The sequence below is a fragment of the Sinohyriopsis cumingii genome, chromosome 12, assembly GCF_028554795.1.
Source record: "Sinohyriopsis cumingii isolate HCF-2022 chromosome 12, ASM2855479v2, whole genome shotgun sequence".
Lineage (NCBI taxonomy): Eukaryota > Metazoa > Mollusca > Bivalvia > Unionida > Unionidae > Sinohyriopsis > Sinohyriopsis cumingii.
This window is the reverse complement of record NC_142972.1, coordinates 7,612,239-7,629,613: the sequence shown is the minus strand read 5'-3', so window position 1 is coordinate 7,629,613 and position 17,375 is coordinate 7,612,239. Positions and strand designations below refer to the sequence as shown.

Genomic DNA, 17,375 nt, shown 5'->3' with positions numbered 1-17,375 from the left:
TTACATATTTATATTTTTCCCCCATAAACCCTTTGTTCTACAATGAAAGACCTTGACCTGATATTTATCTTTTGGGCATCAAGGTCTTACTGCCCAATGATGGTGCTGTGTAGCATGTTCCGAGGTCGATTAACTTTGGAATGATAAGTCAAATTAACATATTTTTATTCATTTCATTAAAGAAGGATACTTCAACTAAACCGGATTTTGGCATTACCAGCTTCCATCACTTTCCAAAACATATCAGAGTTATCCACACATTGCTTGCACATGGCTTAAAATGATTCTGGATTGTGTTCAATTTTTAAAAAAAATTACGTCCAGACTCCCAGTATTAACAAAAGAAAAACAAAACATTTTTTAAAACAAAAATAGAATTTTTATATGAAAAAACATACAATATGTTTGTACGGCTGTAGACTGATGAAAATGAAAAAAAAAAACAACATACAAATTACGGGTAACCCATACAAGTTAGCAGGTATGTAGAAGAATATTAAATAAGGCCTGTATTCTTGAATTGTTTGACAATGAATTTCAAGCTTAAACTCAAACCAACTAAAAATGTCTGACATTATGTAACTTATAAAACAATGAACTTAAGATCACATATCTTTCACGATCTTCTTAACTTTTTTTTCTTTAATGGCATTCTCAAGTTCAGCTACACAGGCTAACTCTGGGTATCACGCCTTTTTTTTATATCGTGATTCTGAAAGTGAACTTGAGTTTACAGCAAAAATGTTTGAAGAGTGTGGGTTTAAGAATTTTTGCCCACCACATGACTGGAAATATTCTACAATCACCAACTGCTTGGACTCAAGATTTTCATGAAATTACACCAAATTCTACACAAATTTTGTTCCATGTAAATTCTGGGCATTTTATACAAAACTCTACTGGTCAGGTAACATTTTCCATCTATCTCAGACTAATGGACAATTGATCTTTCCATCTGTTCCAGACTAATGGACAATTGATCTTTCCATCTGTCCCAGACTAATGGACAATTGATCTTTCCATCTGTCCCAGACTAATGGACAATTGATCTTTCCATCTGTCCCAGACTAATGGACAATCGATCTTTCCATCTGTCCCAGACTAATGGACAATTGATCTTTCCATCTGTCCCAGACTAATGGATAATTGATCTTTCCATCTCTACCACCAGATTTCTCCCAAGTTAACCTGGGCAAGATATATCATCATAGGGGTAGACACATGAATTAAAAAATCATTTACTTAACATGATTGATTTATACACTGTAAAGCTCAAATAACCTCTAAAAGAATGCATTAAGAACACAATAAATAGAACCATCCCCATATGTGAGGGTTCAGGAATCAGGGAATAAGACATATGCCAGACACAAAATAATGTGTCCTTTTGGGTCACATTTCTGTACCCTGCCCACACACAAGGAAAAGATTCTCTTGTCTCCAATCCTAGTTATATCCTACCACCAAAGGTCACGTTTTTGGGTTCGGCGGACCGAGTCAAGGGTGCTGATTTCATTCAGTCTCCTAGTGATGTAAAATCCAGCCACACAAAATAGCTGAACAATGAGGAATTCAGCTGATGATAACTCCAGCCAATACGGCTCTGGAAAAGAGAACAAAATTTGGTTACAAATTTTATTACAGTTTAACTTCATTCATTCAAACATTCTGCATCTATATCACAGGTTCGTCATGTCACATTTTATAAATTCCCCAAATTTTTTATCAGATGGAATTGTTAAATTGAAGTAGTCAACACAAATGTTAAATTACTATATTTGCACTTAAAAGAAACTGTTTTTTGGATGATTTCATCAGGCTGAAACTCATCACAATATGCAGACACTGATGACTATGTACAATATCCCCATCACATTTTCATGCTACAAAAGTTAGCTACCTTCGTCTATGCTGGGAGTTCTCTGAATTGGAGGTGAATTCTCTCTTCCACAGGGTCATAGTGTATAAAACACATGAAAGATACATTCTTTACTTATTTAAGCCACAATTTAAGTGGTACTGAGAGGTACCAACCACACACGGCATGTTTCAAGAAAAAACTGATGTTCTAGATACACTGTAGAAGCTGCTTACCTCACATGAGGCTTGCTGTAATCAAGACACATGTTAGTAACCAATTTTTTAAAATGAGCCTTGCCAAAAATAAAGAGGGATGGCTTTTATGGTATTACATTAAATACAGTTTATTGTTTATCTACTAAAATCTAATAATACAATTTTTGTCCAAGGCGGAGATTATGAAAAGGATGAAGATATGGTACAGTATCTTATATCACTGCAGTAGCAGCCGAGTAAAGAGAAAAATTTGAGGAATTCCAAACATTTTCCTGAGAGAAAACAATACCCTTTCTTTTGGAGAATTTAAAATTTAATGAATATATTTGAATTTTTAATTGCTGCAAAATTTTCAGAAACAATAACTGTTTCAAATCATATAATAATTAAGACTGACAGACACCTCAATTGATGAATCCAATTGAATAAGTTTAATAACCTGAGGCCTAAAGTTCATGGATTCCTTTTGAATAAGCAGACTGAGCATAATCCAAACTTGCATGTGGATGCTTTCATGCACTTTTAAGAGTTGGGACAAACCACAACCTACCATAACAGATATTTATATACACAAAAAGCGGAGTATGTGTGTGTGTGTGTGTGTGACTTTGATTTTTAACATAGCTTTAACATTTTTCAGTCATATTGCTACAATGTCTGCAGTTTATAGTGATGCCTAGTACTGGGGCATCCTGTCGGAGACATGTAGCATGATGTCCAACCCAGTCACATTATCCTGACACCAGCCCGACCAGCCCTAACACTAACCTCTTAATGCTGAGCACGAAGCGAGGCAGCTGTAAGTACCATTTATGTAAGTCTTTGATATGACTCGGCCGGGGATAGACCTCCCACATCCGAGGTGGACGCTCTAACCACTAGGCCACTGGAGTGGAAGAAGCTGAGTATGTTGTAAATTTTATAACTTTAAAATATTTATTACCTTAATATCTAAAAATCAACAGCATTTCATCACACAGATGTGAAACAGCTGTAAAAATATTTGAGTTTACATAATGGGTAATATAAAACATTATTACAAGGTAAAATCTTTCCTAAATTATTTTGCTGATGTGCACGAAGTTCTAAAAGACCGAAGGGACAGAGATAGAGTTCCAATGGCTATGTGAAAGATTGGACATTTTATATTTGTTCAGGGGATGCCAGAGTTTCTCCTTAGGAACTTAATCTTGAGATTTCCATCAAGAATCATGTCTGTCTCAAACATTTCTGAGAGTCATGGACCCTACCTTTCAGGTCAAAGATACACTCTGGATGCCCCTAAATTTTATGAAACATTGAACTACTGGATCTATGTGATACTCACCTAAACATTGTACTACTGGATCTATGTGATACTCACCTAAACACTGTACTACTGGATCTATGTGATACTCACCTAAACATTGTACTACTGGATCTATGTGATACCTAAATATTGTACTACTGGATCTATGTGATACTCACCTAAACACTGTACTACTGGATCTATGTGATACTCACCTAAACACTGAACTACTGGATCTATGTGATACCTAAACATTGTACTACTGGATCTATGTAATACTCACCTAAACATTGTACTATTGGATCTATGTGATACTCACCTAAACATTCCACAAATGGTGATTGAACATTTACAATTCCCAGACAGGCTATCACTGTAAAATATCCACATGCCAGCAGAAGGAAAGGTATGAGAAATCTGAAATAGCACACAAATAAAAGAAGTCAAACTGAGCAAAAAGATATTTGAAAGACAAAAATCTCCATCAACTGAACTTAGATTTCAAATGAGTTCTACAAAAGTTGTCTGTTGAGAAACAAGTGCACAACAGCACATTTTGTGTCCACCCCAAGTCTAACAGTTCTCTGTGAATGAATCATAGTAGTTTTTGTAATCCCCACACCACCCATGAATTTAAAAACAAAAAGCTACAACGATGTAGAAAATGCACAAACCTTAGTGATTTCATTCATCAATTTATACTTTTTACCCAATTATCACCAGGGGTCCCCAACACTGTTTGAGTGTCAAACCAAATAGGAGTTTCTTTACGAACACAGCATCCATATTTACATGGGCAAATATTTTTTCAGACAACAGGAGTGGTTTAATATAATTCAGAGTCTTCAAGAAGATCTGAATAATTCCCTAAGTTTTTGTAGAGTTACATTCCTTTGAACCTGTGGCCTAGTGGTAAGAGTGTCCGCCTCGGATGCGGGAGGTGTGGGTTCAATTCCCGACTGAGTCATACCAAAGACTTACAAAAATGGTACTAACAGATGATTTGCTTAGCTCAGCATTAAGAGGTTAATGTTAGAACTGGTCAGCCTGGTGTCAAAATAATGTGACTGGGTGGGACATCATCCTACATGTCTGCAGCATGATGCCCCAGTACTAGACATCACTATAAACTGCGACACAGCAGACATCGTAGCAATATGACTGAAAAATTGTTAAAGCTATGTTACAAATCCAAATCATATCACAACACATCACATGCCATCTTTATTTTGTTAAATTTTTGTGAATAAATATTAACACTAGATATTATCAATATCTGAAGCAGATGACGCATATTTTTACCTTCAATGTACATGTAGTTGTATACCCTCTACCCTTCAATGAAAACAAATTTTTCAGGAACAAGGCTCACTGTTTACGCTGGAAATTCCCACTTAGTTTGAAACAAGAACAATATTAGGGACCCCCTAGCAACAATCATGTTAGATTATATAAATTAATGAATGGAATGACATTTTGTATATTTCGTATCTCTTTACAGACCTTTTTTTCAAATTTGCAGGGGGTTACAAACTGGAGGGGAGGGGTAGACAAATGCATTCTTAGGGCATGGCTGATTCTGGAAATTACTAACTAATGGTTTCAATGACTGACCTTTTGCTAAGGTATGCAGTCTTGAACAAAAGTTACAGTGTAGCATCAGATTTATCATGCCAATGACCTCTGACCTCAAGATCCCAGAATCTATAGGTTGATTCATTACTCAAAGTCCCATCCAAAAAATTCAGTAAAGAAATTTACTGTAGTATAAAAGTTATTCTACAAAACCAATTTTTCTTTGAGCCACAATAACCTTGTTCTTTGACCTTTTGATCCTAAAATCAATAGCCCTCTTCATTACATTAAGTGTAAGCCATCTACAAACTTTGCAGAGGGTCTGTGGCCTAAAACTAAAATTAGTTTGTAAGATCCATTTTCCTCCTTCAGTCACATAAATGCTGACCTTGGGTCATTTGACCCCAAATTCAATACACTTCCTTCATACTGGGGTCACTGCATGGCCAAGTGGTCTAATGTACAAACTTTTACAGATCACTGCCATCTCACCTCTTTCCATGTGGGTTCAAGTCTTAGACTTGGCCAATGTAGTTTCCCATGGGCTGGTGGTTCTTACCAGGTTTTACCCTGGTTGTTCCCCCATCAGCTATACTGGCCACCATACATAGCATATCTTGCACTGAGAAATGGAGTTAAACCCCCAAAACAATAATATTTCATTCTGCAAGTACAATCCATCTGCAAAGTTTAGTCAGTGTCTGAGATGTAGAGCTCACTGTACAGAAACCATTTTTCTCCTCTCAGTGACCTTGACCTTTTATCTTTTGATCCTGAAAATGCTGTGGGAGCTGTCTGCAAAGTTTTGGTAAATGTTGATGGTGGAAAATTACTCAATGTACTGAAAACATTTTTTTTCTTTCATCCAATGACCTCAAACTTTGACCTTCAAATCCTAAAACCGATGTGTCCTTCCTAACCCCTAATGCAGGCCTTCCACAAAGTTTGGTGAAGGTATGTGGTGGTGAAACAGAATTTGAAAAGTTAATGGACAGATGGTCAGAGATGGTCTCAGCCTAACACACTGTAAAAATGCTGAACGCATAAATATGAGTGCTTCTACAGCAACTAAAAATCTTACTATGAAAAGTCCTTTTTCCAAAATAATAAATGCAAATGAATTTCAAACTCTGATGTGCAATGATGCACTGATGTGCAATGATGCACAGACAGATGGAGAAAGTGAAATTCCTATGCCACTCTTAAACTCATTGTAAAAAAAATACTTAAAGCCCACATCTGTGTGTGTGTATGTATGTGTGCAAGAGAAAGAATACTGTGATATCCAATATGTGTCCCTCCATCTGTGTCTGTGATTTCATCTCCTGAATTGTTGGGTGGAAATGCACAGTATGCTGCCCTTATGATAGCCATTTATGAGTCAGAAATGTTTCCCCTTGTCGCCTCTGATGCTGGGGAAATGTTCAATCACTCAATATATTGAAATTGCAATTACCGTGACAATTGTTTTTTTCTTACACTAAAGATCATGCATGCAGTCACAGCAAAGGGACACATAATATGGGTCACAGTCTGGAAAGATGGGGGGGGGGGCTGATATGTAAAAAAAATTAATTGTGATTACTAGTCTTTAAAGGGGGTTGGGTATATAATCAAAAGTGTGTGATTAACAGTCTGGTAAGATGTAGAGATATGTAATTAAAAATGGGGGATTATCAGTCTGGAAATATTGGGGATATTTAATAAAAGGTGTGGGGACTGTCACTGCGAACAATGGAAGTAGCTCCAGATGTACACATTTGGAATTAGTATTAGATAGCATTTTTGAACAAACAAACAATTTGCAAACCATGTAGATTTTATCAATTAGTCCAAAAGCTCATCCAATAGTGTAAGTCACACATATAAAAATATACTTTGCACAGTATACAATTGTATTCACCCTTAAAGTCATATAGAAATACTGTAACGACTGTCATGATGTTTTTTTAGGATAACTATTTACTCATCTGCATTTTTTGGCTTCACATGAATGGTTGTTAAACTAAATTGGCACATGTGGCCCGTTACAAGCAATGTATAATAATTTTGACCTTGTGGTATGTATATTTAATTTCCATTGTTTGTTAATTAGGCGTTTTAAATTATTTTTAATTTCATTACATGCTATTGTAATGTAACATTGTATGTTGGTCTTGACTATGTCCAAAATTGAGTTCATTTCTGTTTGACCTAAAATGACTTTTTTAAAAATAATTTATTCTGTGTAAACAACTACATAGCTAAATTATTCTCTACGTGTAAGGGTTTAAAATCAGTATTATTATTAATAGACATAAATATGTTTATTTGGGTCTAGGTGCAGGTTTTGGAATTTCCTTAGTGTGTTTGACATAGTCCACATTCTGGTTTCTAATAATAACTAATATTTTTATTTTGTAAACATCAGGATAATTCTAGATGGTTATTTTCCATTAGGTAATATTTTTTTAAATAGAAAATGCTAGTTGTGACCTGAGGTCAAGTAGAGAACTATATAATCTTGTAACTGAGAGGAAAATTCATTTGTGCTTTAAGTTCTAGCACAACCAAGTTAAATTATATGTTGTGTCCAGTATTATTTTGGGCTGGAATGTATTTTCTTCAAATTAATGAATTAAAGTAAATCAGATTATTGGAACTGGGAAAGTATTAAGGAGATACCAATGAGTGATTTTGAACCTGAAAATGGTGTTAAATACAAGTCTGATGTACATGCTCTATGGACAAAACAGATGGCATGATGGTCAATGCCTCACTTCTGAGGTATTTCAATATTAAATGTGGAAAAATATGTGTGTAAAATTAAAATACAGGCAATTTAAAAGTATACTGCAATTTTCATTTCTTTTCTTGTCCCAATTTAGCATTGCAGGATCATGTGCTACAAAACCATGAAGCAGAAAGGTTACAATAAATCTAATAAATAAGAATCTAAAAATGAAATTAGGTAGTAAAGTTATTGGATCAAAATACCCCTGTAAGATAAAGCAGACTATGGCACTGATGGACTTAAAATCCTAATACAGCATTATGGAAATGCTAATCTGGCATAGTAGTCATTAGATTGTTTATTCAAGGAAGTTAAACTTTGGCAAAGCTTATGTTAGTGAAAAATCGTATTTTGAAGCAGAAGTATCCAAAAGACAATACTTGTGAGCTGTGGAAAATTGTACATAACAACCATAAAGAACAGTTTTCAAACTTGTTCCAGCTAGCCAAGCTATATGTGGCTATGTACATGCCCCATCAAACATCAGACTGTGAAAGTGGGTTCTCAGTACAGAAAAATATTCATACACAGATATGGAACATATTACATTCAGAAACAATCGACAGATTAATGCTTATAGAACTAGAGGCAACGTCTTTCAAAGATTTTGATTTCAATAGGGGTCTTACAGACTGGAGCAGGAAGAAAGTGAGATGGGTATTAAAGTGTTATGTAAATACTGAACTATGACCATTTCCTCTTCCCCCTCATTTTGGTTCTACTCCCTCCCCCCCCTTATTTTGTCACAAGGGGGAAATACACCTTATGATGAAATCCTGGGAACATCTCTGTGGCATATATATGTTATTTAAAAAAATTCCTACCAACCCTAATTTTAAAACCAGTGCAAGAGGAAATGTGCATATTTTTTTGTTGGTCTCAGCATTAAGAGGTTAGTGTAGGATGGGTATCAGGATAATGTAACTGAGTGGGACACGATGTTACATGTCTGTGGCAAGATGCCCCAGTGCAAGACATCACTATAAACTGCAACACTGTAGACATCATAGCGATATCACTGAAAACTTATTAAAGCTAGGTTAAAAATCCCAAAAGACACACACCACACACACACATTCTCTCCCTTAGTACACAGCTTATAATCAAGAAGAGACACTTTAAACTTCAAAAGCATATACTGGTGGGCATGTTGTTATACCATTATGATTTTTACAATGAAAGAAAGAAAATAATGGCTAAGAAAAACTGTAATCTTTCAGCACTACTTGTTAGAATTTTTGTCAGAAGAGGTCCAAACTGAATAAAAATTCAAAACAAGTTAGATACATATATTACTGAATATCAGAATATGTCAAATCCATACATCACTGTTTTTACAGTTATTAAACCTTTATCAATATGCCTCATGTACCAACTCATAACCCTTCAAGATAAATTCCTTAACCACACTGTAATCAGTACTTTGTTGTACTGAGAGTGAAGTATACACTTCACAAGCTTTGACAATAAGTACACATTGTAATAATATGTCTTCTCTTGTCCATTTAAAATTTTCAGCAATTTTTTCAAAATGAGGAAAATACTGTGTTTATAAATTGTGTTTAAAGTGAAGGAGTGTTTTCCATTTTCCAGTTCTAATCTAGATTGAATTCACTTTCATCATAGTCTCTATCTCTCTGCATCTGTATTTCCCTCTTTTCCTTTTCATTTTGCCATTTGCATCTGCATTAGCCTATCTTTTCTTTCTCTCCCTGTTTCCTCTTTCTGCAACTGCAATTCTCTTCTTTCTTTAGCTGCATTTGCCTTTCTATTTCCATGTTCTGCAACTGCAGTTCTCTTTCTTCTCTCTGCAGTTGCATTGGTCTCTCAATCCTATTTCTCGAATTGCATTTGTCTCTCTTCTTTTTCTTTGTGAAGATGAATCTTTCTTAATTCTAGTGTTTTAATTTCAACTCTATTACTTTCAATTCTGAGTCAGATGGAGACGTATTAATCAAACCCAAAGCATTTTTATTAAAAAAACTCTTTCCTCCAAATTATTTTTTATTTGTTGCTGGGTTTATCTGGATCACTGTACCCAATCCTAGAAGTTGAACTCATCTGACAAGGCTACACCACCAGTGAGTTGGTCCAAGCCCAGTTAGGATCCAGATTTGAAGGATAGTCAATGCAGTAGTCAAGTGATACAACAAAACCATCATTGACATGTGCTCTATGATCAATGAATATTACCCAGGTAATTGTTCTCTGAATAAATATGTTGAGAATTATGTGTCCGTTTGATCTTGTACAAACAGGATGCAACTTTAATATTCTCTATTTTTTATACAAAAACATCTGAAAGGGGTTTATTGTTGATATCACATGTCTACTGGACCTAACGACAGAAGTCCAAATCAATTTTGGAAGGTAAAACAATAATATCTTACATGTATCAGGTGCAAGCTTAAAATGAAAAACATCCAGTGTATGGGTAGTCATCTAGCAGTGACAAAGGAGGTAATTATAATAGTATACTTTACGATTCACTGTCCATAGATACTATTTTTATGGTTAATATTGTATATAGATGGAAAAGATTAACATTTTTTTGGTTGTCGTTCTGTTATGGTTGGATTTTGGAGGTAGAAGTTTATTCCTAACATTAATATGATCATGTAATTAATTTCACAGAAACCCCAACACCCCTGTATGAAACTCCATGTAACTGTGCATTGCTGACACCCCTGTATAAAACCCCATGTAAATGTGCATTGCTGACACCTCTGTATAAAACCCCATGTAACTGTGCATTGCTGGCACCCCTGTATGAAACTCAATGTAACTGTGCATTGCTGACACCCCTGTATGAAACTCAATGTAACTGTGCATTGCTGGCACCCCTGTATGAAACTCCATGTAACTGTGCATTGCTGACACGCCTGTATAAAACTCCATGTAATTGTGCATTGCTGAGACCCCTGTATAAAACCCCATGTAACTGTGCATTGCTGACACCACTGTATAAAACCCCATGTAACTGTGCATTGCTGACACCCCTGTATGAAACTCCATGTAATTGTGCATTGCTGACACCCCTGTATGAAACTCCATGTAACTGCATTGCTGACACCCCTGTATAAAACCCCATGTAACTGTGCATTGCTGACATCCCTGTATAAAACCCCATGTAACTGCATTGCTGACACCCCTGTATGAAACTCCATGTAACTGTGCATTGCTGACACCCCTGTATGAAACTCCATGTAACTGTGCACTGCTGATACCCCTGTATGAAACTCCATGTAACTGTGCACTGCTGACATCCCTGTATGAAACTCCATGCAACTGCAGCATTCTCATGATTTAAAAAACATTTGTTAACCTTTTCCTGAATTCCATTTTAATTTTTCAGTCTCTTTGTCAAAAAAAATGTAAAGATGAAGGATTCAGTTTTGTGGTTCCTCAAGCAACCATTTGCATCATATTACCTCTTGGCCCAGACTTCTCTCCTGAGAGCACGGGTGGCCAGTGTCCAGTAGAAGTGACACATGACAAGGAACTGTATCAGTTTCAGCCACTGGAGAACAAAGTCAAGCTGAATGTATGTGCTCAGGATCCAATGGATGCCACTGAAAAAAAAACATCACACACACAATAATTATAATTATATCATCACAATCATATTTACATATTTTCAGATATTTTCTGAATCACAAGAAATATTATGGAACAAATTAAAACAATTAGAAGTGGTCACACCACACAGATTTTACAAAACATTCTGTACAAAAGACAAAGTCTATAATACATTCTATAGAAATGAGACAACATCTAATATGAAACTGTCTGGTTGAATATAGCATTTTAAAGACATGTACAACGCTTCGATTTAGAATAATATGTTGAATCTAGCATTCTGAAGACATGTACAATGCTTGGATTTAGAACAATGTGTTGAATCTAACATTTTGAAGAGAAAGACATGTACAATGGTTGGATTTAGAATAATGTGAAACTGTTAATGGCCATAATAGTACTATTTTTATCTGTCATTTTCTAAAATTCTCAACCTTGTGAGTCCTTAAGGAACAATGGGAAATTGTTAATGGCCATAAAAATAAAATTGATCATGCTGGACTGTCATGAATATTTCACGCTATGTAGTCCAGGAATCTTGATACCCGAAGTCCCCGACCATCTTCTAAGATTCTCAACCTTAATATTTTGTGTCCCCAGCTAAGCTGATCAAAGTTATACCTTATACAAACTTCTCTATATTTAATATTTAGTCCCTCAAACAGGGCTAGACAGATCCACTTGCTGATCCTGCGACAAGTTATAATTTGACTTGGACAAGCTCAGGTTTGCAAGGCAAGTTATAATTATGTTATTCCTGGACGGAGTCATTAACAGTGAATTCAAACAAAAACCTCAGATCATCTAAAGACTGTCATCACATCACCGGCCATCACAGGCAAATCAACACCTTCAGCATTGGATGTTATTGTAAACACCACTAGAATTTAATATTATCTTTATTCATATGATTTGTCATAAATTGTTAATTCAAATTAATGTAAGTCCTTTTTAAATTTTCCCTTTGTATTCAATGGAAATAAATTATTTGTTGAAATTTACTTTTTTTTGGTTTTCACTCTTTTCTATTACTTATTTTAAAACAATTGAGTTGTAATATTGTATATCACATGATTCACTATCAAAGTCTGTTACTTCTAATTTATAGTCAATGTCAATCTTGAATTTCTCACGCAGACTGTGAATGCTTTATAATTTGAAGTAAGTTTTTACAAATGAAAACAAATATTTACTTTCAACCTGTCATCAGTTACATTTTAATCATATTAGCACATGTATAGGTTTTGCCAAGTTGAAGTAAAAACATTGTTACATAAAGTCCAGTCACAGTCACAGGGAGCATGTACCACCTTAATCAGTATCCTGGTCAATGAAACACCATGGCTTGGACACCCAAATCAGTATCCTGGTCAATGAAACACCACGGCTTGGACACCCTAATCAGTATCCCGGTCAATGAAACACCACAGCTTGGACACCCTAATCAGTATCCCAGTCAATAAAACACCACGGTTTGGACACCCTAATCAGTATCCTGGTCAATGAAACACCACGGCTTGGACACCCTAATCAGTATCCCGGTCAATGAAACACCACAGCTTGGACACCCTAATCAGTATCCCAGTCAATAAAACACCACGGTTTGGACACCCTAATCAGTATCCTGGTCAATGAAACACCATGGCTTGGACACCCTAATCAGTATCCCGGTCAATGAAACACCACAGCTTGGACACCCTAATCAGTATCCTGGTCAATGAAACACCACAGCTTGGATCTAACAAAAAGGCAGCTTCTCAAAAGACTGGTGGGGGCCCTGAGTGGCTGAGTGATCTAAATCACTCACCATTACGGATCAGTGCCATGTCACCTCTGTCTGCATGGGTTTGAGTCTAGGGCTTGGCCATTGTGAGCATGTGAGAAAGCTTGCCAGTAGCTTCTTTCCGGGTTTTTTCCTCCACCATTTATACTGTCCACCATGCATAGCCTATCTTGTGCCGAAAAATGGCGTTAAACCCTATAGCAACAACAAAAGACTGGTTTGACACATGTCCAGCCCAGCAAATGACTTTCTGACTCATAGACTGATAAATAGCTAGACAGATAGATAGGTGGACAGATAGATAGATAAGTGGATAGGTGGATAAAAAGATATTAATGAAGGAGGATGAATCACACATAAAAGCTACATTTACTTTAGAATTTTTTTAAAGTAATGCTTATATCCATGTGAAAATGATTCTATTTTATGTATTTGATGACAGAACTCACCATTTTGCCAGATTCATGCAAATGTGCAAATATTTCCCTTTTCATGTCATGAACTTTATTTACAAGAGTCAGTTCCCCTACTAAGACTTGCAAACAGTACAAGTTGGATGAACAAGTACCATGAACAGCATATTAATAGTCCTCCATGAAAGCATCAATATGGAATGGATGACTCTTGAGGTTACTTGATTAAAATGTCTGAATGATCTTGACCTTTAGTACTGTATGCAGTTTTGAAGTGAACTTGATGTGTAGAAACCATTATTTTCTTATCTGACTTGCAATGACAGTGAGACTCCATAATCTATAGATTTCTTTCCTATCCAAAGTGCAAACCCTACAAGTTTGGACACAGCACTGACTCTAGAACAAAATCTATTCTGCAAAACCCAATTTGTCGTTCAGTCACAATAACCTTGACCTCTTTACCCCAAAATCATTAAGTCTTTTCCAGAATATACCTTAAAATCAAGCCCCCCCCCCCCGCAAACCTTTGGTTCCTGTACATGGTCTAAAACTTGAGTAATTATACAAAAAGCATTTTTCTTCTTTCAGTCAGTGACCCTGAACTTTGATATATTGCCCAGAAAATCAGCAAAGCTTCTTTAATTGTATTAACTATCCAAACACTGAATAAGATAGATGGTCAATAAATCAAAATTCCAAGCAGAAATCATTGGTCTTCTTCAGTTACAGTGACCTTACCTCTGAGCCCCAACAGCCAGCTCCTTTTTTACCCAAGGTGCAAGCCATCCACAGAGTTACTCCAGACATGTATTGTAGAACTAACGCAACTGTGTAGAAACCATTTTTATTCTTTCAGCCACTGGGACCTCGACTCTGCCCTCAAATCAATAGGTTATCTTGTGGAATTTAAATGTCTATATTAGATAAGATTACTTTTCTTTGCGGTTATATTCTGGAATTTAAACAGGATTACTTTTCTTTGCAGTTATCTTCTGGAATTTAAAAGTCCATATTAGACAGGATTACTTTTCTTTGTGGTTATCTTGTGGAATTTAAATGTCCATATTAGACAGGATTACTTTTCTTTGTGGTTATCTTGTGGAATTTAAATGTCCATATTAGACAGGATTACTTTTCATTGCATTTATCTTCTGGAATTTAAATGTCCATATTAGATAGGATTACTTTTCATTGCGGTTATCTTCTGGAATTTAAATGTCCATATTAGATAGGATTACTTTTCTTTGAGGTTATCTGGAATTTAAATGTCCATATTAGATAGGATTACTTTTCATTGCGGTTATCTTCTGGAATTTAAATGTCCATATTAGATAGGATTACTTTTCTTTGAGGTTATCTGGAATTTAAATGTCCATATTAGATAGGATTACTTTTCATTGCGGTTATCTTCTGGAATTTAAATGTCCATATTAGATAGGATTACTTTTCTTTGAGGTTATCATCTGGAATTTAAATGTCCATATTAGATAGGATTACTTTTCTTTGAGGTTATCATCTGGAATTTAAATGTCCGTATTAGATAGGATTACTTTTCTTTGAGGTTATCATCTGGAATTTAAATGTCCATATTAGATAGGATTACTTTTCTTTGCAGTTATACTGTGGAATTTAAATGTCCATATTAGATAGGATTACTTTTCTTTGCGGTTATCTTCTGGAATTTAAATGTCCATATTAGATAGGATTACTTTTCTTTGCAGTTATCTTGTGGAATTTAAATGTCCATATTAGATAGGATTACTTTTCTTTGCAATTATTTTCTGGAATGTAAATGTCCACATTAAACATGATTACATGATTACTTTTCTTTGCAACAACAGGTAAATTTATGCTGTTCAAGAAAAGGTTTGTCTCTCATCAAGTCAATACCTACGTTTGTTTCTTTGAATGAAATATGTAAATTTATTGCAATAGAAGGTGGATGGCCTTTTCTAAATATAAATGTACTGAATATGATATAGTTTTGAAAAAAATCCTTGTACCGTCCAAATATATCATCCAAATAAAGATGACTGATTCTTGAAATGGTATCTGATTGTAAATCACTCTTGACTTCTCACTCTTCCATGGGTGACCTTCATTCACTGGCTGTACAAATATCAATCGGTAATGCCAATCAGCCCCTCCATGGTGGAGTTGCCATTGGTGTTCCTGCTTAGGCACAATTGTGATTTGCAAGTTTATATCCCTCCACCACAGAGTGCTATTGTACATCAAAAGTGAAGGTGATTAAGTCCCCACTGCAAAGCATGGGGGAATGGAAAATCTATGAGCTGTACTGTAAGTGTATTCACACAAAAATGAGCAATTTTAAATTTTTTTAGAAACACAACACTAAGTTCTCATGAAATACAGAATTTCTCTAAGCCAGAAAAACTACAACACATCAAATAAAATGACTGCCCTTTATATAAGGTTCAGTCAAAGGTATAGCTATGAAACTCACCCTACTGTACACTCTAGTGAAGCACAGTACAAAATGAAGTACTGATGACAGCTCTGATGTCGAGCAAGATGGAATTTTATAATCTTCATTACACATAGCAGACCTGTTACAACAGCCAGAAAAGTCAAAAATGAGCTCCTGAAAAAAATAATTGTAAACAGGGATAAATTCTTTGACGTCAACCAATACATATTCTTTAAATAGATAAAATTTCTAACGTTAACAATTTACATTTCAAATCTGAATGTTGTAGCATCCAGTTCACTACCGATGACTGGCAATAAAATACAGTTTTCCCAAATGTCACGACAATGATTATCTGATCTGAGTTTTAATTTATTCCTGGACATATTACTGGATAATATTCCCCAAATTTTATTATTAATTTCTTCTGGATAATACTATGGTATAATGTTCCCTAAATCTTATTATTAATTTATTCTGGATAATACTACAATATAATCCCTCCTCAATGCTGGTTTATTATTTTTCGCACACAATATCTTCCCAAAAATGATACTTCATTTTTCTATGCAACAATTCTGGACGCTGAAAAGTTATTAATATTTTTCATGCATGAAAAATTAAATGTAATACAATACTCCTTTCATTTTAGTTCCAAGCTGACAAAACCAACTGTAATGTAGTTTCACATAAAACATATCGTTATTGTTTCTTTTTATTTCAAATATCACATGGCATGAACATCATTGTAAGATACATCATGTATGATAATACATTTTTACTGTTCCCATGATGCCCATTTTAAGAAATCAATGTAAGCTTTTAATGGCTACCAGTGTAAAAAAGAAATGGTGGTGCAAAATGTTGCAGATATCCAAGCAAATAATACCATTACCAGGGATCATCCTGGGCTTCGCCAATGTCGCAAATTGCGATTTTTTTTCCTTATTGGCAACAAAAATACCCCATCTGGCGATTTTTTTGGCTACAGACTTTTTGGTTATTTAATTTGTACATACAATCATGGATTTGGACTGGATAAATTAAAAGGGAGAATGAAAGGAAGCCATAAACTTGACTAAGCAATGCATTGGAATCAATCTGTTACACAAACGATCCTTTGTTCGTATTGACAACCCCATCTTTACAGTGCATTGTTACATCATAATCTGCTTATGCTGACATCTGGGCTGAGTACTGTATGCTGTGATACAGTCAATCATGCTACCGAACTATACCTACAACTAACCGACTTCTGAAGACACGAATAGAACAGATACAATTAACTGAATGACTAATCCTTCTGTTGTTTTTTTTTCTTTTTTTTTTACATATACCAATACAATAGTTTTGCTGAACCTTCATAGAAAACTGATAACCTCTGAAGTACCGACTACTGCGTATAAATACAAAGCAAATGGAAAAAATCTCAATCACAATTATATCTGTCGCCA

The 17,375-nt window shown here is 35.2% G+C and overlaps 1 protein-coding gene across 2 annotated transcripts in view; it reads right to left on the bottom strand.

The window, feature by feature from the left end:
* The window catches only part of LOC149785969 (uncharacterized), an 80,599-nt gene that overhangs the window by 44,301 nt on the left and 18,923 nt on the right, over positions 1-17,375 (bottom strand). For both annotated transcript variants that reach the window (XM_089976219.1, XM_089976220.1), the window contains 4 exons: positions 15,958-16,095; positions 11,144-11,284; positions 3,684-3,781; positions 1,462-1,603 (listed from right to left, as the gene is read on the bottom strand). In XM_089976219.1, the coding sequence (XP_089832345.1) occupies positions 1,462-1,603; positions 3,684-3,781; positions 11,144-11,284; positions 15,958-16,095 (519 nt within the window). The remainder of the gene's footprint in view (positions 1-1,461; positions 1,604-3,683; positions 3,782-11,143; positions 11,285-15,957; positions 16,096-17,375) is intronic.